Source organism: Caretta caretta, chromosome 8 (genome assembly GCF_965140235.1).
Source record: "Caretta caretta isolate rCarCar2 chromosome 8, rCarCar1.hap1, whole genome shotgun sequence".
NCBI lineage: Eukaryota > Metazoa > Chordata > Testudines > Cheloniidae > Caretta > Caretta caretta.
In genome coordinates this window covers 49,624,279-49,649,712 of record NC_134213.1, presented here as the reverse complement: position 1 = coordinate 49,649,712, position 25,434 = coordinate 49,624,279, and the positions used below count along the sequence as shown (strand labels likewise).

Below are 25,434 nucleotides of genomic sequence, written 5' to 3'. Positions count from 1 at the left end.
TCTCACATACTTTCCCTGGCCCAATGATTATTCATAGCAATCATGGATGACTAAAAATTGCCACTATGAACAACAATGGAGAGAGCGAGAGACTCACATGAAAATATTCCACAGCCCCATGGCTAGGGCACTCTCCTGCAATGTGGGAGACTCAAGTTGAAATTCCCTCTCCCACTTCAGAGGCAGGGGGAATTGAACCCTGGTCTGCTACATCCCCAGAAGACTATCCTAACCACTGGACTAAAAGTTATAAGGAAGAAATGAGCACACCCTCATCCCTACCGATTTTGTGAATCTAGTCTTCCTCTGTTTGTGTTAAAATATCAGAACTGAAATGAAAGACATTGAGTTGGGTTGAACAAAATGTTTGACTTGATCCAGCTTGAATTTTTTTCTGATTTTTTAATTCACTGCAATTTTTTTTTTAAAATTGTTTTCACTTCCACCTGAATCAAAACATCTTTTTTTGGAATTGTCAGAGAATTGAAAAATCCATGATTCACCCAGTTGTACTGCTGAATTCTCCAAATAAACAGAAAAAGGACTTTTCAGAATATTTGTTATACTTAAGCAAATAAACTAAGATTATGTGATGCGGTAGTTTAATGCAAAGGGTTTTATTTCTGGAGACCTGGATTCAAATCCTTGCTAAGATGACATATTAAAATACGTTTTTTTAGACCTGTTTCAGTAGACATTTGTCTACATTACAAAGCAACCACAAAGTTTATTACAATTTGTTGTTCCATTTCCTAATCAAAGGATACAACTGGAAAAGCAGATCTGTTCATGTCAATACTGAGATATGTCTGGAGAAGGCTGAGGGGGGGCACTATAAGTAATCAAATATGTGAAAGGTTTTTATAACAAAGGATGGTGATAAGTTGGGGATAGTTTAGGTATATATAATTGTGCCTCAGCACAGGGCAATGGACTGGATGTCCTCTTGAGGTCCCTTCCAGCCTTACACATTTCTGTGATTCTGCAAGTGTGCCCATTATTTGCACACACTGTGTTTGGCTCAAGCTAGTATCATTTAGTCCCTTGCTGTCATCAGAATGACTTTTTTAAAAAAGTGGGGAAAAAATGGTTGTAGCAGGAATCTCATTAGGAAAAAAGACATGCTGCAGCAGGACAGGAAGAAGAATTCTTTAAAGTGACTGAGGGTTTTGGATGTCAGTGAAGACAACAGGTGGTAGAGATCACATCAGGGTGCATTACTCTGATCTTCACAGGGAGTAAAATATATCCTCAACATCTGAGCCACAGCCAAACCCCTGAGATGTGCCAACATTCTGAAGTGTCTTTCACTGCACTGACATGTCTTTTTAACTTGCTGATATGAGACAACATAGAATGCTTTGACATCTTCAAAGCACCACTGGAAATTTTCAACTTGAGTCAAATCTCATTTGAGGAAGATTCCTTTTCCCATAAAAAAGAAATGGAATGTCCTCCTCACTCCTAAAATTAATTTACCATGAAGTCTTCAGGAATTATCTTTCATGCTGACAACTCACACTTTGGAAAAAGAGGGGTATTTAGACAGGATCGAGGATTCTTGTGTCTTGACTGCTAGAAGGACATCCTTAAACAATTTAATGCCACCAACATTAATTGCTTGCTATGAAACACACCAGGATCAACTTGTCCTGATCAACCATTTTCTCACCTTACACAGGAAACCAGAGGGACATAAAAGGACTGGAAGTAAATCAAGGTTATTGTACTGATGCGCAACTCCTAACCAGCTCAAGTTAAGCACTTCTAGAATATGTTGAGATTTCAATATTGTAGAATACTAATCAAAAATCAAAAAATTAAATTACATAAACTATTAACTTGTATTTAACTTACAAACAACTTGCTATAGAGTGTACAATAGAAAAGTTAAAAATTGAAAAAGGTCAACTAGTAGTTAAGAGCAATGGCCAAAATTTTAAGTTGTAATGAAGCAAATGAGGGGCTGAATGTTTCTAAGCATCTAGAAAGTCAGGTCACTTATTTAGATGTCCAAGTATGAATGTAGGTACCTGATTTTAATTACCCATATTTGAAAATTTTGGCTTGTATGCCTACTTCTAATAAGTGTCAGCTCACCAAGCAAACTCCTCCACCGTTAAAAGCAACTGATGGCTACAGGTTGTGACGTCCTAATACAGTGAAACCTGCACAAAAAGACAACCTTCAATGGGCAACTCTTTGTCTTAAGCAACTACTTTAGACAATCTACACATGGTTTTAGTACCTTCTTCCTCAATGGTTTAGTTAAAATCCAAGGGCAAAATTTAGCCCTTCTTATAAATGGGTACGATTCCACTGACTTCAGTGGACTGGGTCTGCTTACGGCAGGACTGATTTTGGCTTCTCCTCTGCTCAGTGAATATTTTTTAGTGCTCATTTTGGCCATCAATTAAGTTAAAATATAACTAGATGTCATGCTGTTGCTTGGGCAGCCTATACAGAAGCCACCGAATGAGTTATGTACCTCCATGATGTTCTGTCCTGAACCAAATCTGATATATTACAAGACAGTGTGACAGACATGGCAATTGCCTATGATTTCTTTGGGAGAGCTTACTGTATTAAGTTTATGTATCATTGTGGGCCAGCAACTGTATGGGGGAGGGTAATCAGAGCCATCCATGAAATAAGAACCGTGTGGGGTTATCAGGCAAATTCAATCAAGTTGTAACACCTCCAGAGATACACCACCCCCTGGGGAGGCTCACCTACATTAGTTCAAACTGGATTTTTTAGAGGCCAAACAACAAAAAGGATTTTTGGATAAACAGCCTAAATTTAAACTGAGTCGAGACCTTTCTAATCCAGAAAACAGACAGGATCTTCTATCCAAAGGCAGGGCCTCAATCTTTAGGGAATGACTGGAAGGACTGACACCGATCAGAGCTCTTGTGGAGATAGGGGAAAGTGATCTCTGGTAAGCTTATTAGCATGTTTGTATGGGTTTTTTTTTTTCTTTTTTTTTTTTTAATGTTTTCTTGATAATTTTTTATCTTAAGAATAAATGTGCTTGCTTAGAAAAAGCTGTTTGGCAACTTAAACCATGGGCAATTATGCTGTTTATAGCCTCTGAGGAGAAAAGCAAAGTATATGGGCCTGTCAGTCATTCTGCCTTGCTGGGGGAACTCTGCAGCCTGAGAGAACCCCAGCCAGGAGGAAGAGAGAGAGGCAGGTCTCCACTCAAGACAGCTGATGGGGAGCCAGAAGCCTGAGGGTGGGTGCCCTTGCTGGACCACAAAGAGGAAATACAGGTGCAGTTGCCCTGAAATGGGACACTAAGAACGACTTTAAGGGACAGGTGTCTGTTGACACCATCCAGCCATCGTGTTTTAGGTTTCCGGGTGGTTTTTTCCATTCTCCTTTTACTGAGTCAAAAGTCAAAGATGACTCCCACAGGGAAGTTGGTAGGCATTCAAACAAAATGTCCATGCTACCTTAGAACACACTGGGCAACCATTTGAGAGAGCAGAACCTGTTTAGTTAGAAGACTGATCTCTTCATTTGTCCTGAATTTCAACCATTGGATGTTTTCCAATCATTCAGAGATATTTTATCTGAATGACGTCCAATTTCTATTCCATCTGGACAATGAGGGGCCATGTTTCAGTCCCGCAGGTCAAGATACTGACCACTGTATATCCTCAGCTCAATCTCTCTACTTATCATGGAGTTTGGCTTTCAAAAGACATTTTTGATTAAGCAGCACCCCATTACTGATGACGCTTTTGCACTGCAGGCTTCAAGTTCTTCTTTGATGCCACCCATGTTATCCACAATGTAGTTGAGGTAGATGGTCGCCCAACGCAGCCATATCGACTAGGTGGTTGCCCACTAAGATGCTAGTGCCCACACCACATACAAAGTCACCAGCTGGAAGAATTTTGGTTTTACTTCAGTTAATTTTCAGGCCAGCTTCTGCCGCTGAGCTTTCCAGCCTTTACATGCCACAATAAACTTTTCCACTGATTTGGCAATTAGCGGATGTGACAAAGTGGGAATTTTCTGTAGTATTTTTATGAGTCCTATGTGTACCTCAGTTTCCCCTCTATGGTGCACTACTACCCAGCTAGGAGAAAAGGATTAAATTTGCTCTCCAGTCAGACTAAGTCACAGGTGTGTGTGTTACCTCCCTGTATAGGTGGAATGAAGAGTCTTTAAGGAATTGGTTGAAATCAGCCCAGATCAACAAGAGGGCTGGAGACACAATGCAAGCTCCAAAGACTCAGATTTCCGGCTTCTCAGCAGAGAAGCTAAGCAAAGATCCAAGCTGAAGAACAAAAGACAGAGAATGGTGTTGAGGGGGTATAAGGGTTGGTTTCCAGAGGTAGCTGGAAGCTCTCTCACTTGGGAACTGACTAATGAACGAAGAGAGAGAGAGAGAACACACACGTGCGCAAGCACAAGTTAGATAATGGAGTTTGCTACAGCTTGGCTGGGGCTCTGGGTTGACCAGAATGGACTATGCTTTAACCTTAATTTCTCTATGCTAACCTAAGGACTTCTTATGCTGTGGTCCACTTGACTACAATACCACTGTTTTGATGCCACTACAAATCCTGGGTGAGGTGCATTAGTCCCTGAAGAGTGTACAAGTCTCTCCCAGGAATTTATCTCAGTTGGACTCACTGAACAGAGCTCACAGTGTGAAGCAGCAGTGCTTAAGCCCCAGAGGTTTAGTCTCAGGAGGTAGTGAGGTATCCACGGCCTACCCTGAAGGAAAAGAGACCCCTTAGGGTGAGGCACATCAAAGGATTTCCTTCAAGAGATTGTTCCGAAGTTGGGGGCGTAGCGCCGATCCTGTAGGTCTGTGACAGTTGTGGGCCTGTGGGGATCCAAAAGTGCTATGCCATTGGCAAAACTGATGTCAGTAAGGTTATCATCATCCAGGTATATCCCTAAAATATATTTACTTAGTGTTTGTTCAAGCACATATTCTGATGACATTAAGAGCTCTGGAGCGGCAAGATATCCTTGCTGAACATCTGACCTAATTCAGAGGAAGGCAATTTGCTTCTCATTTACAAGAATGCAGCTTGAAGAGTCATCATATCAGAGATGGAACACTACACAGAACTTGTCAGAGATTAACATTTGATTTACTAAATATACAATCTGAATACACAATATATGTTGCTTTTAATATGGGTTTCTAGAAATTTGAGGCATATTCACTGGATATACTCTAAGAACAAATAATTTGAAAATAAGAAGGATCAGAGGAGGGACTCTTTAAACAGCAGTGTCAGTCACATATGATAGATTAATGTCATGCTTTAAATAAGTGACAACAAAACTCTTGCAGATGCAAATTATCAGACCTTTGCTAGATTTAGGTAATCAGGTCAGACAAACGTAGAAAGCTCTACTTTATTTGCTTATTTGAGGGACCATTTTCGTTAAGGATAGATTTATTTATTTTTCCCCATAAAGGGACACTGTCAAGGTTGGCATTTGAATAATTTTTTTTTCTTATCTTTGTATGTAAAGTCCAATTAATTCTTTTAGATATGCTTTCTTCCCCAGGATAACAATGTTTCAAATGTTTTTATTTAATAAAACAAAATTCAAGAACAGCTCTACAATAGTAAACCAATATTTGCACATAATGGAGGAAACCTTTTGGTAAAGGACCAAATTTCACCTTCAAGTTTCAAAGCTGGGATTTTAAAAGACTGAATTACAATGGGCACCCTGACAGTGTCCTTTTTCAAAAAAGGAACAGAAAACTGCACCCCATAGCCTCTAATTTGTCAGACAAGATGATTATTACCATATCAAGTAAATGCATGTCACTGTTCTTCACATTTCGACCTGGGCTTAACAGCATCCCAAAGCATCTGCAAAAGGTTTTTAAAAATTAAAGACATTAGAAAGTCATTGAAAACTACAGCAATATCTTCTTGAGTGTGCACACGACAAAGATCACCCACTATTTTCCCTTTAAGTAGAACCATTTTTACAGTAAATTGCTGTTGGTGCTTTTATCTCTCACATTCAGAAAACGCCACCACATATACTAGACATGGCCAAGAAATCGTCTACTGAAAAGATAAAGGCAAAATCAAGTATTAATTTCTGTTACGAACTTTCTTGAATAAGTACAAAGCTTAAAGTATACAGTTTAAATGTTAAAATAGTTCTGATACATAGGAAGTATTTGAAAGCAAGATATTCAATATTTCACCACATCAAGGAATATATAGCAAAAATATAATCTACTTCTGTACAGAAGGACTAAATACTATTTCCAATGTTCCTTTCTACCATTTACAACACAGTATCAGCATTCTTTAAAAATGAAAATGCTTTTCTGTTCATTCTCTATTTTAGTGTCATGTCCATTGCTAACGTTACATTTGAATTGTAAAGGAGAAAAAACACTGAGGTTGCTTTCTTTTTCTGTAATTCTTTATGGATACATCAAATGAGCTGAAGGGTTTTGTTCAAATTTGAGCAACTGATATAGGAAAGGATTATAAAATATATAAAGCCCTAAACAGAAAACATACATGCACACCCACCCCGCTGACCATTTGGAAGAAATTATACCCTTCTTCAATGTTCAGTACTCCAGCCCCTTCAATTAAGGTACAGGAGCTTACAAAACACATTATACTAGCCTGCAGAGGCTCCAACTGAGATCAGGACCCCATTGTGTTAATTGTTTATATCAGGGGTCAGCAACCTTTCAGAAGTGGTGTGCCGAGTCTTCATTTATTCACTCTAATTTAATACATTTTACCATTTTTAGAAGGTCTCTTTCTGGAACTCTAACATATAACTAAACTATTTTTGTATGTAAAGTAAATAAGGTTTTTAAAATGTTTAAGAAGCTTCATTTAAAATTAAACTAAATTGCAGAGCCCCCCAGACCAGTGGCCAGGACCCGGGCAGCGTGAGTGCCACTGAAAATAAGCTTGCGTGCTGCCTTTGGCACGTGTGCCATAGGTTGCCTAACCCTGGTTTATATAGACAGCACCTCGTTGTAGAATCACAGAATATTATGGTTGGAAGAGACATCAGACATCCAATCCCCTGCTCAAAGCAGGACCAACACCAACTAAATCATCCCAGCCAAGGCTTTGTCAAGCCAGGCCTTAAAAACCGCAAAGGATGGAGATTCCACCACCTCCTTAGGTAACCCATTCCAGTGTTTCACCACCCTCCCAGTGAAATAGTGTTTCCTAATATCCAATCTAGACCACCACCACTGCAACTTAAGATCATCGCTCCTTGTTCTGTCATCAGCCACCACTGAGAACAGTCTAGTTCCATCCTCATTGGAAGCCCCCTTCAGGTAACTGAAGGCTGCTATCAAATCCCGATTCACTCTTCTCTTCTGCAGACTAAATAACCCCAGTTCCCTCAGCCTCTCCTCATAAGTCATGTGCCCCATCTCCCTAATCATTTTCGTTGCCCTCTGCTAGACTCTCTCCAATCTGTCCTAGAGACCCTGAAATCTAAACAGACAAGACAAAACAAAGGAAGTATTTACCATCCCCATTTTACAGTTGGGAAACTGAGGTACTGGGGCTATGTCTACACTGCACACTAAGCCCAGTCTCTGACTCAGGTTTCAGCCCAACCTCCACTTCTGTCCACACTGACGGGTTGGGTCACAGAGACCCCCTTGGAACTGCCACCTGATGTGCTGGGACTACCTCTGAGCCCGTTTTCCCTGCCAGCATGGAACTTCAGTACACCGTCTTGCTGAGCCAGACACACGAGCCTGCTACAAACAGAGACCCAGGTCTGAACCACGTCCCCCACAAGCTGCAGTTTTAACGGAAAACAACTCAAGAAGTGCTCCTGCCTCTAGCACCCAGATACTCCGTTCCCAATGGGTTTCAAACCCCAAATAAATCCATTTTACTCTGTATAAAGCTTATACAGGGTAAACTCAAATTGTTTACCCTCTAACACTGATAGAGAGATATGCACAGCTATTTTCTCCCCCAGGCATTAATACTTGCTCTGGGTTAATTAATAAGCAAAAAGTGATTTTATTAAATATAAAATGTAGGATTTAAGTGGTTCCAAGTAATAACAGACAGAACAAAGTAAGTTACCAAGCAAAATAAAACAAAAACACACAACTTTAGGCCTAATACAGTAAGAAACTGATTACAGATGAAACCTCACTCTCAGAGATGTTCCAATAAGCTTCTTTCACAGACTATAATCCTTTCTAGTCTGGGCCCAATCCTTTCCCCGGTGCAGTCCTCGTTCCAGCTCAGGTGGTAGCTAGGAGATTTCTCATGATTGGAACCCACTTCGTTCCACTACCTTATAAACCTTTGGTACAAGGCAAGAATCTTTTGTCTTTTTGGGTCCCCACCCCTCCTTCTAAATGGAAAAGCACCAGGTTTAAGATGGCTTCCAGTACCAGGTGACATGGTCACATGTCCTGTGAGACCCCAAGCCTTCATTCTTCCTGGCCTGACTCATAGGAAGGCTTGCAAGTAAACAGAGCCATCTAAAGTCAGTTGTCCCAGTTGATGGGAGCCCTCAATATTCTAAACCACCATTAATGGCCCACACTTTGCATAATTACAATAGGACCTCAGAGTTATATTTTATATTCCAAGTTGCAGATACAAGAATAATACATTAATATAAATAGGATGAACACACTCAGTAGATTATAAGCTTTGTAATGATACCTTACAAGAGACCTTTTGCATGAAGCATATTCCAGTTACATTATACTCACACTTATTAGCATATTTTCATAAAATCATATGGAGCACAATGTCACACACACAAATCAATCTGACTCAGGTTAGCAAGCACTCAGGACCCAGGTCCTAAGACCCTGCCTTGGAGATGGGTCAAAGTTTGAGTCCCACTGTAACTCAGGTCCAAGCCCTGTCATTTTGCAGTGTGGATGCAAGTCAAGCAGCAGACCCAAGTCAGAAGGTCTGTGTAGTGCAGTATGGATGTGTTAGCACAGCTGTGAGACCCAGGTCCTGTAACTGTAAACCCAAGTTAACAATGCAATGTGAATTCTCAAGTGTAGGGTTGGAAACACCAAGTTCACAGATTCTGGCTTAGTGTGCAGTGTAGACATACCATGAGAGATTAAGTAACTTGCCCAAGATCAGAAAGGAGTCTGCACTGAAACCCAATCTGGTGCTTGAGCCATAAGGCTATCTTTCTACGAAAGAATAAATTTAAAAAAAAAAACAAAAAAAAAAACCCTCTTCCTCTAAGATACCAAAGACATCTCCAGCGAGAGCTGGAAAAAACAGACTTAATATGCCTCATATTTTTTTAAAAAATAGAACACTTCTTAAAACAATCTCTTCAGGCTTCCTTTATACAGGATAAGGAAACAAAGGCACAAAGCCAGTTTTTAAAAAATCCTTGGTAAGTTCCTCTCTTCCTCTTGGTATCTGTTACATCACAAATAGAGTGGTTAGCTGATGCATATTTATAATGGACAAATGTTACGCAATATTACACAGAATATTTTTTAAGAAACGAGATCTCACAATCAAGAAAGCATCTGAGCAGCATTATTAGTAACAGGCTGAATTATAAAAAGCACAGACAATATTTTAGTCTTTTTTGACAGTTTTCTTTTGCACAATAGCCCAATTTTCTCTAATGGAAGAAAGGTTTGACTGTTTCATAATGAATATTTAGGTTTTACAATAAACAGGGATTATAAGGAATAGACAGTTTAGACATTTAGTATTCAAAGGATACCACAAAAGCAGTTTCATAGCTTTCAAATGACTGACAGCTAACTAATTAATATTGTGGTGAGCATGGAGTGTTATGAGTAGAGATGTAATAAACAATGCAATTACATTAGCAGAATGAATATCATTATATTAAAAACTGTTACAAACAGGTTTTTCCACATAAGTGATTACTACCCTATTAGCCAGGTTTGTTCCTGTTCATTTTATGCATGTGATATTCTTTCTCTGCTTCATTATAGAAATCAGACATGGTAGTAATTTATATAAAAAATTATGTTTTTTCTCTCTTCATATTTTATTATAGAGCGTAAAAAAGATCAATAGCAGCTACACAGGCTTCAAAAGGCAAAAGAGCAGAGTAACTCCTCACTTAAAGACGCCCTGGTTAATGTTGTTTCGTTATGTTGCTGATCAATTAGAGAACATGCTTGTTTAAAGTTGCACAATGCTCCCTTATAATGTCATTTGGCAGCCGCCTGCTTTGTCCACTGCTTCCAGGAAGAGCAGCCCATTGCGGCTAGCTGTTGGGGGCTTGGAATCAGGGTGGACCCGCAGCCCCCCATCAGCTCCCTGCTCCCCTAAGTTCCCTGTGCGGCAACCACCCAGCAGGCTAACAATTGCAGGCAGTTCAGCTGTCCCTGCCCCCCTGTCAGTGTGCTGCTCCTGCCCTCTGCCTTGGATCTGCTCCCCAAGCCTCCTGCTTGCTGTGCAGGGGGTGTGGAGGAGAAGGGGGGGGGAGGCTAATGTCAGGGCATCCCCCTCCCCTCTGCTCCTGCACCCCGCTTACCCCATCTTCCATAGAGCAGGGGGGACACACGACAGGGCTCAGGATGGAGGGAGCTTCCTGGCAGCAGCTGTGGTCTCAGCTTGCTGATCTACTTAACAAGGCAGTGTACTTAAGAGTAGGGTCAGCGTACTTAAAGGGGAAATGTGCATCTCTCTCTCTCTCTCACACACACACGGTGTGTGTGAGTCTGCCATGCTGTCTCCCCTCCCTCCATTCGTGCTGCCTTGTAGAGCGTGAGGCTACATTAACAACGAGCTAACCCTTGAGGGCTCAGCCAACTGCTAGTTCATCATTTAGCAGTAAGGCATTCCCTGGGAAATATCCCACCCTCTGACTTCACCACCTCAACCAAGCTTCACAATCATCATCACTGTGTACCAGGATTACATTGTTTGTTGAGAGAGAGAGAGAGAGTGTGTGTGTGTGTATATAAGTAAAATATAGTCTTTTGTCTCATGAAAAAAATTTCCCTGGAACCTAACCCCCCGTATTTACATTAATTCTTATGGGGAAATTGGATTCGCTTAACATCGTTTGGCTTAAACTCGTATTTTTCAGGAACATAACTACAACGTTAAGTGAGGAGTTACTGCATACAAAAGCAATAAGGTTACCAGGGAAGAGGAAAGTGAAACTGAAAGACAGGCACACAACTCAGAACTGCTGGTTACATCCTTAGGCCACAATCCCACAACTTGTTGCATGTGGCACATCATCTATGTCTGCACAAAGCTCCACAGAAGAGAATGGGGCTAAACGGAAGTGCGCCACTCTGCCTGCATGCAACAAGTAGTAGCACCAGGACCACCCTGAAAATAAACCGGTATCATTTTCAAATTAATACAGATTTCCATTTATACAACAAGCCTTATCCATGGGTAAGCCCAATGGCTTTAACATAATATGCACAAAATCAGAGTTAAGGTTAAGATTGAGTCCTTCAATCATGGGCACCCAGCTGATGTTCTGCAACTATGATCTAATGATACTGGTCAAGATTCTAACCTCAGTTACACTGGTGTGAATCAGTCTCTCTGGAGAAGTGAGTGGAATTACTCTACATCTGTAACTGAGGTCAAGTCAAGCCCACTGCCTCTAGAAATGAAAGAGTATTTCAATCTTCATACAAATTCTCTGGTTAGCCTCTCTGCTAAGAGTGTTAAAATATTTGATGTGGATACGACAGAGAAAATCAACAACTCATTTCACCAAACAATAACCAGTCACTCTCCTCCAGAGCAAGACTGAAGCCAGTGGCCCCAAATATGACAAACTATATCACATTAACAAGATATTGTAGCATCCAGCTCCTTCTTACCATCCAAATTCTAGAATTTAAATTTCTCCAAATCTATCAACAATCTTTTGTACAGTGTAGACACCAAAACTGGACATAGCATTCCAGTAAAGTTCTCATTAATGCCATATACAGGGGTATTAACACTTCCCCATGTCTAAATCCAAGGATTACATTTGCTCTTCTAGCCACAGCATTGCACTGCAAACTTATGTTCAGTTGGTTATCCACCATGACAATCAGGCCCCTTTCTGAATCACTGCTTTCCAAAATATAATCCCCCGTCCTAAAAATGTGACCCATATTCTAGATACCTAGATGCACAGTCTTGCATTTAGCTGTATTAACATACATGTTGTTCACTGTGCAATGCAGATCGCTGTACAGAACTAACTTATCTTCATTATATACCACTGTGCCAATGTGTCACCTGTAAATTTTACCAGCAATAATATATTTTCTTCTAGACCATTGATAAAGATAATAAATACCACAGGGCCAAGAACAGATCCCGCTGAGACCTGACTAGAAACTCCGCTTTTGTATTATAAGTCCCCATTTACAATTACTTTGAGATCAGTTAGCCAGTTTTTAATTCATTTAATGTGTGCTGCACTGATTTTGCAGAGTTATTTTTAATCAGCTTATGCAGTACTAAGTCACATGACTTACAGAAGTCTAAGCATCTTTTATCAACAGTTACCTTTGTCAACCAAACTTGTAATCTCAAAACACAGTATCCAGGAGGTCAACTAGAATTACTTCAAGTAAGTCATAATACTTGGTGCTAGAAAATCTATAATTTTTTAGGAACTTAAAGTAATTTTTACTAGTGGCAGCATGAGACCTTCAGCATATATCCCCAGATTGAAATTTCCCACAATAGCGCAATTTTTCTTTCTGCATATTATGAATGGATACTTAAAGGAGCTCTTTATCCTGTTCTCTAGCCTGATCTGGTGGTCCATAACAGATTCCCATCAGTATCCAATCTTGTAATCGGTCAGTTAGAACATTGATCCATATGCATACCAGGTACTGCACTTCTGAATTGTCAATTACTCTAAAGCAGGTGAACCTTTTCATAACATAAGTTTCTTACTGCACTTGCTGAAAGTAATTAACAAGATACTCTTATGAAATCATCATTTAAGATTAACCAAGATCAAATGTTGTACAAATCTTGAAGTTTGCATGAAACTACAAAAAAATTCAACAAATGCTTTGATGCCCCATAGCCTCCACCTACAAAGAAATTAGAAATTAATTCTGTAGCCTCTCTAACTATCAAAACTTGGAAAACCATCTGAATGACATTAAAAAGTGTGAACCTTTATAGGCAGATCTTCAATTAATGTTTTTGAAGTACAGAATGAAACAAGTAATTCCGAGTGTTTCCCCAAGAATATGCATTTGCACTGTTTGAAGAAAAAAGAAATCAGTTAGAGGCAATTTCATTTTTGTAAAAACTAAATAATTAGGCACTAATGCAACAACTATTCCTAAATTGTCACTGGTTGCTAGGAGCTGCAAGGAGTCTGAGGATCACATATGAACCAGTCATTAATTAACCCAAAATCACTTTCATCCACTACCCAAGAGGACACTATTAACACATGTAGGCTTACAGAATCCAAACTGAGCTTCATCAAATTAGAATACAGAAAGACAAAAATACACACAATCATCTTGTTGTAAAGAGACTTAGGTCTTCGCTGATCAGGATAGTCTGCTATAGGAGAATTTGCTGTTGGAATTTCCACAATATATTATCTGCAGGTACCCTCACCAGGAGTATAAATTCTCATCTTTGCAAAAACCTGAGTTTCCATCTCAGAAAAACAAGATGGAACACTAATTACTTGCTTTCCAAAACATACTGCCGAAATTCAGTCAAGTGAAGAACTCACCAGCTAGGGTCAACTATGTATCTGCAAGGCCTCATACACAACACAAGGAGCATAATTCCTGTCGAACAAAACCTTTGTGTTGTGCTCCAGACTCTAACTCTAGAGCTGAAATTCTCCATAGCTTGCTTCAAATCAAAAAGAGTATTTTTTTTTGAAGTTTGAGCAAAATCTTTTAACCATTTTTGAGTTATGTGGTTATAAACAAAATCTTGTTTAAATACTAAAATTAGAAATTAGCTTTACTATTTCACAATTTAGTATTTTTACACACACATATGTATATTCCATACAAAAACTAAGTTCTTTAGGGTTGCAAATTCAAACACTCAAAAGGTGGGGAATGCCAGATTTACAGTTGCCCATAAAACCTCAATTCTACCCTCTTGTATCCCTCCTCCACCCAGTCTGCATAATGAATAAGGCAGGGGTCCTTTGGAAAAATTAGCGTATGATTATGTAATTATAGACTATCATAATGCCCCCACTCCCACAGCAAAGAAAGGGTTGTATAATCTCCATCCATCTATTTTAAGGCTATATTTGACATACCACTTACTCGGTACAGAAATGAAGTTGTATCATGACAGCAAGAGTGGATTTACAGGTGAAGAGGGGGAGGGATAGCTCAGTGGTTTGAGCATTGGCCTGCTAAACCCAGGGTTGTGAATTCAATCCTTGAGGGGACCATTTAGGGATCTGGGGCAAAAATTGGGGATTGGTCCTGCTTTGAGCAGGGGGTTGGACTAGATGACCTCCTGAGGTCCCTTCCAACCCTAATATTCTATGATTCTATGAAATTATTCTATATCCTGTTTTCAATCCTATTTTTAGTTATTTTTTTAAAAAGCTCCCGAAGAGTAGGAATGGAGTTTCAGGATACAGAAAATCACACAATTGTGTTTAAAGGTAATATTTTTTATTATATTTTAACTGTCTAAAGTGTTAAATTTCCATTTTATGACAAAACTGGAAGTGAAAGAGAAAGATACATGTCTTTTTCAAGTTCTTTTTAATTATTTTTTTCTGGTGAGTATCTCGATCATTTCAAGGTACTTTCTCCTACTAATCACTGATTAGAATATAATACTTTCCTCAACTTTTTCACTATATGAGAGACTTGAAAGTGTATCTGAATTCTTTTGGTAAGACTGCCACCTGGTGGATTTTTTATGTTAATATTTTTAATGCTACTATTCAGAAGGAACTTCCCCATTATACCATAACAACCACCCCCATCACCACTGTAGTTAAGGACAGTTAGTATTTTATATTATGAAAGACAGTTACTTACCTTACAGTAACTGGTTCTTTCAGATGTATTACCCATATTAATTCCACTCTTGGTGCATATATGCATGAAATGAAACTGGAATCTTTTGGCCAACAGAGCCCATTCCTGTGCCCTAGATGGTCTCACCCCACCCCCCCATTCCAAGGATATCAAGGGCATAGCAGGTCCAACCACCCTTCTGTTCCCCCACCAGTGCAGAATCCCAAAGGAGTAGGACTCCATAGTAGCAGAGAAGGAGGGTGGGTCACGGAGTCCATGCGGACAACACATCTTGAAAACTGACTTCCATGTGGATTTCATTCTTGTTTACTAACAAGCAGTATCTGTGTGCTAGGAGGTAGATAATAGCTATTCTATTTAAACAATGACTGCAGGACAGACCTACCAAAAATGAGCATCTAATCTGGAAGTTTCTACCAAAGTACGGTGTCTTGCAAATATGTGGACGAAGTTCCATGTAGCTGCTCTACAAATTTCAGAAAGAAGGACATTCTTCTAACAGGCAGCAGAGGCTCTAAAGCCTGTGCTCTAGGTGGCTGTAACTTGGTTTGCTCCCAATATGTTCTTATACACTTGGAGACTCATTTTTATCATCTCTGTGAAGATTAAGATCAGGCAATATTCTATCAGCAAAGGCTACCAGCAGTTTAGGTGTGTTCATGAATGATTCTGACCTTAAGGTATAATGGCAATCCCCTGCAGTTGAGTAATGCTTGGGGAAGAAAACTGGGAGATGAATTAATAAGGTCATAGGCAAGTGTTTGGCCCATGCTGAGGCCATCGTGATCATTGATCCAGCATCTTGCCTCAGTTTCCTCTAGACCCTCTGTATCATTGAGATGGTTGGGAGAAGGTATACATGGGTCCCAGTGTCCAGGGGACAAGAAAGCCATCTGACAGAGAGCCCGGACTGGAGCAAATGATCTAATTATGGCTATCCTCATTTGCAGAAGACACTCCGAAACACTATGTCCTTGACTGACCACCTATGGTTGTCCGAGAACTGTCTGCTGAAGTAATCTACTAGCAAGTTCTCAATCCTTGGAAGATGTGGGGACCAGGCATGATAGGGTGATCAACATACAAAATCAAGAGCCAAACGGCTTCCTGACAGAGTCGAGAGGACCAGAATCCTCCATGTCTACTGACATAATCCATAGGCAGGATGTTGTCTGTCAGCACCTGACCTGTGAATCCCTGGAGTAAAGGTAGAAACCGCCACGCGTGCCAGGCAGATGACGGAGTTCCAGGATGTTTACATGCAGACAAACTTCTTGAGGGGACCATAAGCTTTGAGTTTTAAGGTGATTTAGATGACTACCCATCCCTGAGTGAAGGTATCAGTCACCAGTCTCTCTCTAAGTAAAGGTGAAGAAGAGCGTATTCTGTTGCATATCTGAAGGTCTTTCCATCAACGTAATGAGGAGAGAACTTTTTATGGGACTGCGAAGATCGTGTCCATGTGGTGTCTGCTGGGTAGATACACTGACGTCAACTGCTCTTGTAAGGAGTGTAGAAGTCTGGCAAGATTAGGGTTGCCAACTTTCTAAACTCACAAAACTGAACACCCTACCCCGTCCCTTCCCCAAGGCCCTGCCCCACCCCTTCCCCACTCACTACATTTCCCCTCCCTCAGTGGCTCACTTTCCCTGACCCTTGCTCACTTTCTCTGGGCTGGAAGGGTTGGGGGTGCGGGCTCCAGGGTGGGGCCAGAAATGAGGGGTTCAGGGTGTGGGAGGGGGCTCCAGGGTGGGGCAGAGAGTTGGGGTGTAGGAGGGGGTGAGGGCTCCAGCTGGGGGTGTGGGCTCTGGGGTGGAGCTGGGGATGAGGGGTTTGGGGGTATAGGAAGGGGCTCCAGGTTGCAGGGTGGGGCCGAGGGATTCAGAGTGTGGGACGGGGCTGCGGGTTGAGACAGGGAGTTGGGGTGCAGGAGGGGGTACAGGCTCTATGCTAAGGTGCAGGAGGGGGCTCTAAGCTGGGGGATGAAGCCGAGGGATTCAGAGTGCAGGAGGGGACTGAGGGTTGAGGCAGGAGGTTGGGGTGCAGGAGGGGCTTTGGGCTCTGGGTTGGGCTAGGGATGAGGGTTTGGGGTGCAGGAGGGGGCTCTGGCTTTAGGGAGGGCTCAGGGGTGGGGCAGGGGGTTGGGGCACGGGCTTACCTCAGGCGGCTCCCGGTCAGCGGTGCAGTGGGGCTAAGGCAGGCTCCCTGCCTGTCTTGGCACCACGCTACGCCCCGGAAGCGGCCAGCAGCAGGTCCAGCTCCTAGGTAGGGAGGCCAGGAGGCTCTGCATACTGCTCTTGCCCGCAGACACTGTCCCTCCAGCTCCCATTGGCCATGGTGCTGACCAGAGCTGACGCATTCTGGTCGAAAACTGGACACCTGGCAACCCTAGGCAAGATGCATCACATAGGTCCAGGAGACCATGTGTCCCTGAAGTCTGAGGCATGCTCTCACTGATGTTTTTGGGTGCTTGAAGTTAGTTGACAAGGTCCACCTTTGTTTGTAAACTTGTGTAAGGTAAGCTTTAGCTGACTTGGAACTTAACACAGCTCCTACAAACTGTATGCTTTGAGTAGGTGAAAGTGTAGCTTTTTCTCTGCCGACTTTGAGGCCCAGTATGATAACAGTTGTAAGGGTCACCTAAATCGAGTTGGTGTTGGGGTGATCTTCCTCAGATCAGTCAGTTAGTCAAGCTATGGGTAGAACTGGATTACCTGTTTGATTAGATGAGATGCCAGGACTGCCAAGCATTCTGAATGCCCCCAGTCCTGTGGAAAGGCCAAAGGGCAGGACAGTGATGAGAGTGTACCAGTCATGAGATCTTCCTGCTAGGAACTGGAGAAATTTCATGAGGGCCAGAAGCATTAACATGTGAAAATGGGCATCTTGAAAGTTGAGAGATGTGAGCCAGTCTTGAGAATCTAACAAGAGAATTATGGAGGCCAGAATCACCATCCTGAATCTGAAATGCCAGATGAACCTGTTGAGATGCTGAAAGTCCAGATATGGGATGCCATACTACTTTCCTTCTTTGGAATGAGAAAGTAATGGGAATTAAATGCCCTTCCTCTGCACTGCTGCAAGCACTAGATGGAGTCCAACTCTTGTTTCAACAGTGTCATGTGAAAGGGTGCCCCTGAAGGAGGGTGAGAGGTAGAAAAGGATTGGAATTGAAAGCAGTACCTTTTGCTGACAATGTCTAGGACAAACTGGTCTGAGGTGATCCCATTCCAAGCTTCCAAAAAAGAGATAGTTGCCAAAAGGGGAAGGAGAAGATTTGTAGGAGGTTCTGACAGACTCTCAATGGTGTTGGCAAATTTGTTGGTGGGAGGAAGACATCTAGTGTCCAGTGTTGAGAAAGAGCTCTCCTCCTTCTGCTGCAATAACTGACCTGGCTGGAAAGTTCTATGCTGTCTTTTGAGAGAAGGGTGATCTAGACCTAGAAAGAGGGACAATTAGCTAATGGTTTTCTGGGATAGGCTACCCAGTAGGCAATGGTTGATAGGTATATGAATGCTGGACTAGAGGACAAGAGGATACCAGGGAGCCTGTTCTCTGAGATGCACGCCTTTTCCTACTGAAAGAGCAGTCCCTGGAGCCTATCCCAAAATTCCACTCTGATCCCCATAGAGGGGAGGAGGGAGAATGGGAAATGAGCCCATAATGTGAACCAGTGGGTAGGATGAAAAGCAGTAAGACTCCTACAAAGGTGGGGTTGCCTTTTCAGTAGTTACAAGGATGCTCTCACGTCCCCTCATTTCAAGTAGGCGACTGAAGCAATGCCATCAATACTTTGTTTGTCTGCAATATTAAGGTCTCAGTGACAAGTGGTCTTGCCAGCACCATCACCAACCTATCCAGTGAAGGTGATCTTGAATCAGGCCCACAGCTAAATCATTTGGGGTCCATATATGCTCTAGAGACAGCACCAATGGGCGAAGTTCTAAGGCAGGGGTGGCCAACGTGCCGCTCCGGAGCCACATGTGGCTCTTCAGAAGTTAATATGCGGCTCCTTGTATAGGCACCAACTCCAGGGCTGGAGCTACAGGCGCTAACTTTCCAATGTGACGGGGGTGCTCACTGCTTAACCCCTGATTCTGCTACAGGCCCTGCCCCGACTCCACTCCTTCCCATCCCCTCCCCTGAGCCTGCTATGACCTCACTCCTCCCCCTCTGAGCCTCCTGCACACCACAAAACAGCTGATTGGGAGGTGCAAGGAGGGAGGAGGCGGCGCTGATCGGCGGGGCTGCCGGTGGGCGGGAGGCGCGGGGAGAACTGATTGGGGCCTGCTGACGTATTACTGTGGCTCTTTGGCAACATACATTGATAAATTCTGGCTTCTTCTCAGGCTCAGGTTGGCCACCCCTCTTCTAAGGTGACTGTGCCACAGCAAGCTCAATCCATGGGTTTCATGGTGTAGATCAGGCTAACTCAAAATATGTTGAAATGCAAGTCAGGAGCAGGAGTCACACTAGCTAAAGTTATGTTATGTTGTTAGCATGAGTGAATAGTGATATTAATAGAAGCGACAAGGCATAACCTTGGGTCATGTAGTAAATATGTTTTTGTTTTAACTGGGTTTAGCAAGTGTTGTAGGGGAATTTTTGGATGTTTTGGAATATTGGTAACCACAGAATTTGCAATGATGCAAATAGTAATTAGAATGATGTTTGATATTAATAACTAATAATGAAGTAGAAGGTATTTGAGTTTTCGGGTATGAAAGGTTTAATGTGGTAGCCGAAATACAGATATGGTACAAGGTAGGCTTAATAGGAGGGTTGTTGTTATAATTTATTATAAAAAGGTATTATTCTAATTTTAGATTTGCATGCTCATCCACCATCAAGGTGCTGTTAAAAAAAAAAAAAAAAAAAAGAGAGACTAAACACCAGTTCTTCTCATCCAGGGACTGATCATCCCAGAATGCACCATTTATTCTTGGAATGTGAATATAAACGGAGCATATAGTTATATTGTAATTCCTGTTTGCTTTATGTAATTTTTAAATTAAATAATGCCTTTAATTCGATCACTCATTGTGTCAGTCACAGTCCTCCACTAAATTAAATTATCTGTAACTACCCTGGAGGCTCAACCCTTAAAGAGTTCAGTATGGTTTTATTCCTTATGTTTAAACTGTTAATTGGAAACACATCAAACAAGGTTACAGTTGTCACATCAAACAAGGTCACTTTTGTCAGGCAGTTGGCTGCCCTTTGATTGTTGAGCCAGAGACAAATCAGACACTGGTGCCTAGCAAGTTGAGATGATCAGCAGCAGAGGGTTACTTGCACCTTAGTTCATATCTGGAGCGGTGCTCCTTCCGACCCTTCTCTGAGGTCATAGACACCAAAATGGAGGCAGAGAACGGGACCCTCTTAGTCACTGTAACACAGGAGCTCAAGTGGAATCTCAACTCACTGTGGCACTCATGAGGAGGAACTGACAGGAGGACTAATGTCAAGCTACATCCTTTCTTTTCAGGAGAGTGAGTTTGTGTGTGTGGCTTTTGGAGGGGGGTGAGGGAGTGAGAGAACCTGGACTTGTGCAGAAAATGGCCCACCTTGATTATCATACACATTGTGAAGAGAGTGGTCACTTTGGATGGGCTATTACCAGCAGGAGAGTGATTTGGGGGGGGGGGGGGGGGGCAGAGGGTGAGAAAACCTGGATTTGTGCTGGAAATGGCCCAACTTGATGATCACTTTAGATAAGCTATTACCAGCAGGACAGTGGGGCGGGAGGAGGTATTGTTTCATGGTCTCTGTGTGTATATAATGTCTTCTGCAGTTTCCACGGTATGCATCCGATGAAGTGAGCTGTAGCTCACGAAAGCTCATGCTCAAATAAATTGGTTAGTCTCTAAGGTGCCACAAGTACGCCTTTTCTTTTTGTGAATACAGACTAACACAGCTGTTACTCTGAATCCTTTCTTTTAGCGTCCACAGTTGCTTGTACATAGCACTCCAGGAGCAGCAATTTTAGGTGGGACTCTAGCTTTTTGAGTCCATTTAGAGAAGGAGAAATATATTGAACAATCACTTACGAATGTGTCCCTCTCCTAAACAAAAGAGGAACAGGTACATCTAGACTGCAAAATAAATAAATAAAAACCCTGCAGCAGCAAGTCTCAAAGCCTGAGTCTAACTGACTCAGGTTTGCAAGGCTCTCACTTCAGGGCTAAAAATAGCAGTTTAGATATTCCCTCTCAGGCTGGAGCTCAGGCTCTGAAACCCAGCAAGGAGGGTGGGTCTCAGAGTCTGTGTGGGAATATCTACACTGCTACTTTTAGCCATGTAGCACAAGCCTCACAAGCCAGAGTCAGTTGACAGAGGCTCTGAGACTTGCTGCCGTGTGTGGGAGGGGGAGATTTTGTGTTTTGCAGCACACATGCACCTACTGAAGCTTCACACAAAGAGGACAGGTTTTGAACTCCAGGGATTTTGCTTTTATCATATTGTCAGAGACCCTGTATATGGTGGTCCTCCCTATAAACTAAATGTCTGACTAAAAGGTTGGTGCTTGTGGCAACTGATAAAAAGACTAACACTAGTAACTAATTAACAAATACTAGTACCTACTAACACTAGTGCACAGGGAAGCAAGCAGATAGTGTAAGGATTCTGTCTCATTGCCACAGGTGGTAAGATGGAATGGAAGGACTATTGGACCACTCTACTCTTTATGCCTTCAGGCGAAGAAAGAGGAGTGCAAGAAAATATAGCATGCAGGCACACCAAAACCAGACATTGGTGGCCAAAAGAATCTAATCTCGCACACATGGGGCATAAGCACACCAAATGTGGACCAATCACACAAAAACTTTCAGTTTCCAAGGAAGAGAGTTTTTGCACCTAAGAGTCCTGTCAAATATTTTTATACAATACTTATGCTTACTTCTACATATTACTAATTATTAGGCCTGTCAATTAATCACAGTTAACTCATGTGCTTAACTCAAAAAAATTAATTGTGATTAATTGCAGTTTTAATCACAGTGTTAAACAATAGAATACCAATTGAAATTGATTAAATATTTTGGATGTTTTTCGACATTTTCATACATATTGTATTCTGTGTTGCAATTGAAATCAAAGTGTATATTATTTTTATTACTAATATTTGCACTGTAAAAATGATAAACAAAAGAAATAGTATTTTTCAATTCACCTCATTCAAGTACTGTAGTGCAATCTCTTTGCCGTGAAAGTGCAACTTAAAATTTTTTTTAAAAATCTACATTTGTAACACAACTGCACTCAAAAACAAAACAAACTTCAGAGTCTACAATCACCATTCCAGTGGACATGCTTCCACGCTGATGACGCTCATTAAAAAAATAATGCATTAAATTTGTGACTGAACTCCTTGGGGGAGAACTGTATGTCCCCGGCTATGTTTTACCCGCATTCTGCCATATATTTCATGTTATTGCAGTCTCGCATGATGACAGAGCACATGTCGTTCATTTTAAGAACACTTTCACTGCAGATTTCACAAAATATAAAGAAGGTACCAATGTGAGATTTCTAAAGATAGCTACAGCGCTCGACCCAAAACTTAAGAATCTGAAGTACTGTCCAAAATCTGAGAGGGACAAGGTGTGGAATATGCTTTCAGGAGTCTTAAAACAAAGTAACACGCCGATGCAGAAACTACAGAACCTGAACCACCAAAAAAAAAAATAAAAAAAATCAATCTTCTGCTGGTGGCAACTGTGATAAATGAAAGGGGGGGGGAGGGGGCAGGGAGTACCTCCCTTTTATGGACACCCAGCCAGCCAGCAGCTATGAAATCCCTCTTAGTAGCTGTTCTCTAATTGCTCTACCTGTAAAGGGTTAAAAAGTCTCACTGCTATGCATAGGTAAAAGGAAGAGAGTGGGCACCTGGCCAAAAGAGACAATGGGAAGGCTAGAACTTTCAAAAATTGAAAAACGACTCCCCTTTTTGTCGGTCTCTTGTTCTCCTGGGGAGAGGCAGACAGAGCAGAGCTATGCTGTAAAAAGCTTGGGGCAGGTATGAAAAATCATCAGTATCATACCTAGAAACTACTCCTTTAAAGACCCAGTTATGTAAGTAGATCAGGAAATGTCTAGGAAGATGCGATTAGGTTTATCCCTTTTATTTCTTTATGGCTTGTGGACTCCTCTGTGCTAACCCCAAGTGCTTTTGTTTTGCTTGTAACCTTTAAACTGGACCTCAAGGAAGCTATTTTTGGTGCTTAATCCCTGTAATTGCTCTTTTAAAATCTAGCAATAGCCTGAGTTCCCAGATGTATTCTCTCCCTCCCCCCCCCTTTTTTTTTTAAATAAAATTTACCTTTTTTAAGAACAGAATTAGATTTTTGTGTCTTAAGAGGTTTGTGCACATGTTGTTTAATTAGCTCGTCGCAACAGCTGATTTCCCTTTTTTCCCCCCTCCTTTCTCCACTCTTCCCCAAAAGGGGAGGGGGAGGTGAAACGGTTTGAGGGTACTCCACAGGAAGGAATTCCCAAGTATGCCTTCTTGGGTTCTCAAAGGGGTTCTGCACTTGCGTGGTGGCAGCATCTACCAATCCAAGGTCAGAGAAAAGCTGTAATCTTGGGAGTTTAATACAAGCCTGGAGTGGCCAGTATTAATTTTTAGAATCCTTGTGGGCCCCCACCTTCGGCACTCAAAGTGCCAGAGTGGGGAATTAGCCTTGACATCCACAGATAAGCAATTGTCAAATGTTTTCGTCCTGTCAGAAATAAAAGAATGGGGCTGATTCAACTATCCATGCTAGGGTGGGGAATTAGCCTTGACAGCATCTGACTCAGATAATGAAAATGAACATGTGTCGGTCTGCACTGCTTCAGATTGTTATCGAGCAGAAGCCATCATCCACATGGACGCATGTCCTCTGGTATGGTGGTTGAAGCATGATGGGATATATGAATCTTTAGCACATCTGGCACATAAATATCTTGCAATGCCTGCAACAACAGTACATGCAAATGCCTATTCTCACTTTCATTGTAAATAAGAAGTGGCAGAATTATCTCCTGCAAATATAAACAAACTTGTTTGTCTGAGTGATTAGCTGAACAAGAAGTAGGACTGAGTGGACTTGCAGGCTGTAAAATTTCACATTGATTTATTTTTGCATGCAGTTATTTTTTGTATATAATTCTACATTTGTAAGTCTAATGGTCATGATAAAGAGATTGCACTAAAAGTACTTGTATTAAGTGAATTGAAAAATACTATTCCTTTTGTTTTTTTACAGTGCAAATACTTGCAATCAAAATAATATAAAGCGAGCACTGTACACTTTGTATTCTGTGTTCTAATGAAATTAATATAGTTGAAAATGTAGAAAACATCCAAAAATATTTAAATAAATTGTGTTCTATTGTTTAACAGTGAAATTAATCACGATTAATTTTTTTCATCCCTTGACAGCTCTACTAATTATACCATTACTTGAAAACATTCAGTGCATATTATTTCCTAAATAATTTTATTAAACATTCACTAAAAGTTATAAAATTAGAAGGTAAGTTACAAATTCAAGAATCTAAACTTTGTATGAACGGAGGAGGATCACAGGACTTTGCACAGACATTATAGTCCAGACAAAACTGGAGGAAGATGGGCCTAGCCATCCAGCAGGAGACATGTTCTTGTAAAACTTAAAGCTGAAAAGAATAAAAACTTTCTAAGACTAATTTAGAATCAAACCACAAATTGGCAGTCTTCACACCTGTTACAGTTGCATAGAAACAGGAATCAGGAGAAATGGAACAGAAAACTAAAAAGTTGATCAGGAATCTGGATTTCTTTAACTCAAAAAAGCAGCACCAGCATTCAAACACCAATACATACTTTGTACAGTAATCAAACCTTTAACCAAGAACAAAGCAAAACAATCCTTGGGAACAGAAAGAATGAAACAGAAGCTTTAAGAAACTTTGGCCAGATCTGAACAGAAGGAGACCTCCACGGAAAAAAACAAAATGGAAAACCTACAGATTCAAGAATTTAAATTAATGGTCATCAGGGCATTAATGCCAACTCAGAGTTTGCTGGATCTGAAATTAAGGTATTGAAAACAGATTCATGTCCCACTAGCAATCCAGTGAGACACTAACTCTCCACTGTTTCTATTTTTAAGATGTTAGTATAGCAAATGTGGCTTTAGCAGATATGGCTGCCAGCATTTCAACAGGAACATACTAGACACAAAAGGCTACAACAGATGTACTACATTTTGTCCCACATATTTGACACATTAAGCAACATCAAAAGCAGTTAAAGTGCATAAACAACAAGAATTGTAGGCAAACCCAAAAATGCGACCAAGAAGTGAAGCAGAACGAAAAACCCTGAGTATTATGAGAGAGATTTTCAGAAAATATCTGCCCCCTTCCCTTAGGTACCAAAGTAAGTG

General features: G+C 41.3%; 1 protein-coding gene across 4 annotated transcripts in view; it reads right to left on the bottom strand.

The window, feature by feature from the left end:
• The window catches only part of RABGAP1L (RAB GTPase activating protein 1 like), a 551,596-nt gene that overhangs the window by 423,426 nt on the left and 102,736 nt on the right, over positions 1–25,434 (bottom strand). For all 4 annotated transcript variants that reach the window (XM_048861147.2, XM_048861149.2, XM_048861150.2 and 1 more), the window contains exon 8: positions 5,795–5,861. In XM_048861147.2, the coding sequence (XP_048717104.2) occupies positions 5,795–5,861 (67 nt within the window). The remainder of the gene's footprint in view (positions 1–5,794; positions 5,862–25,434) is intronic.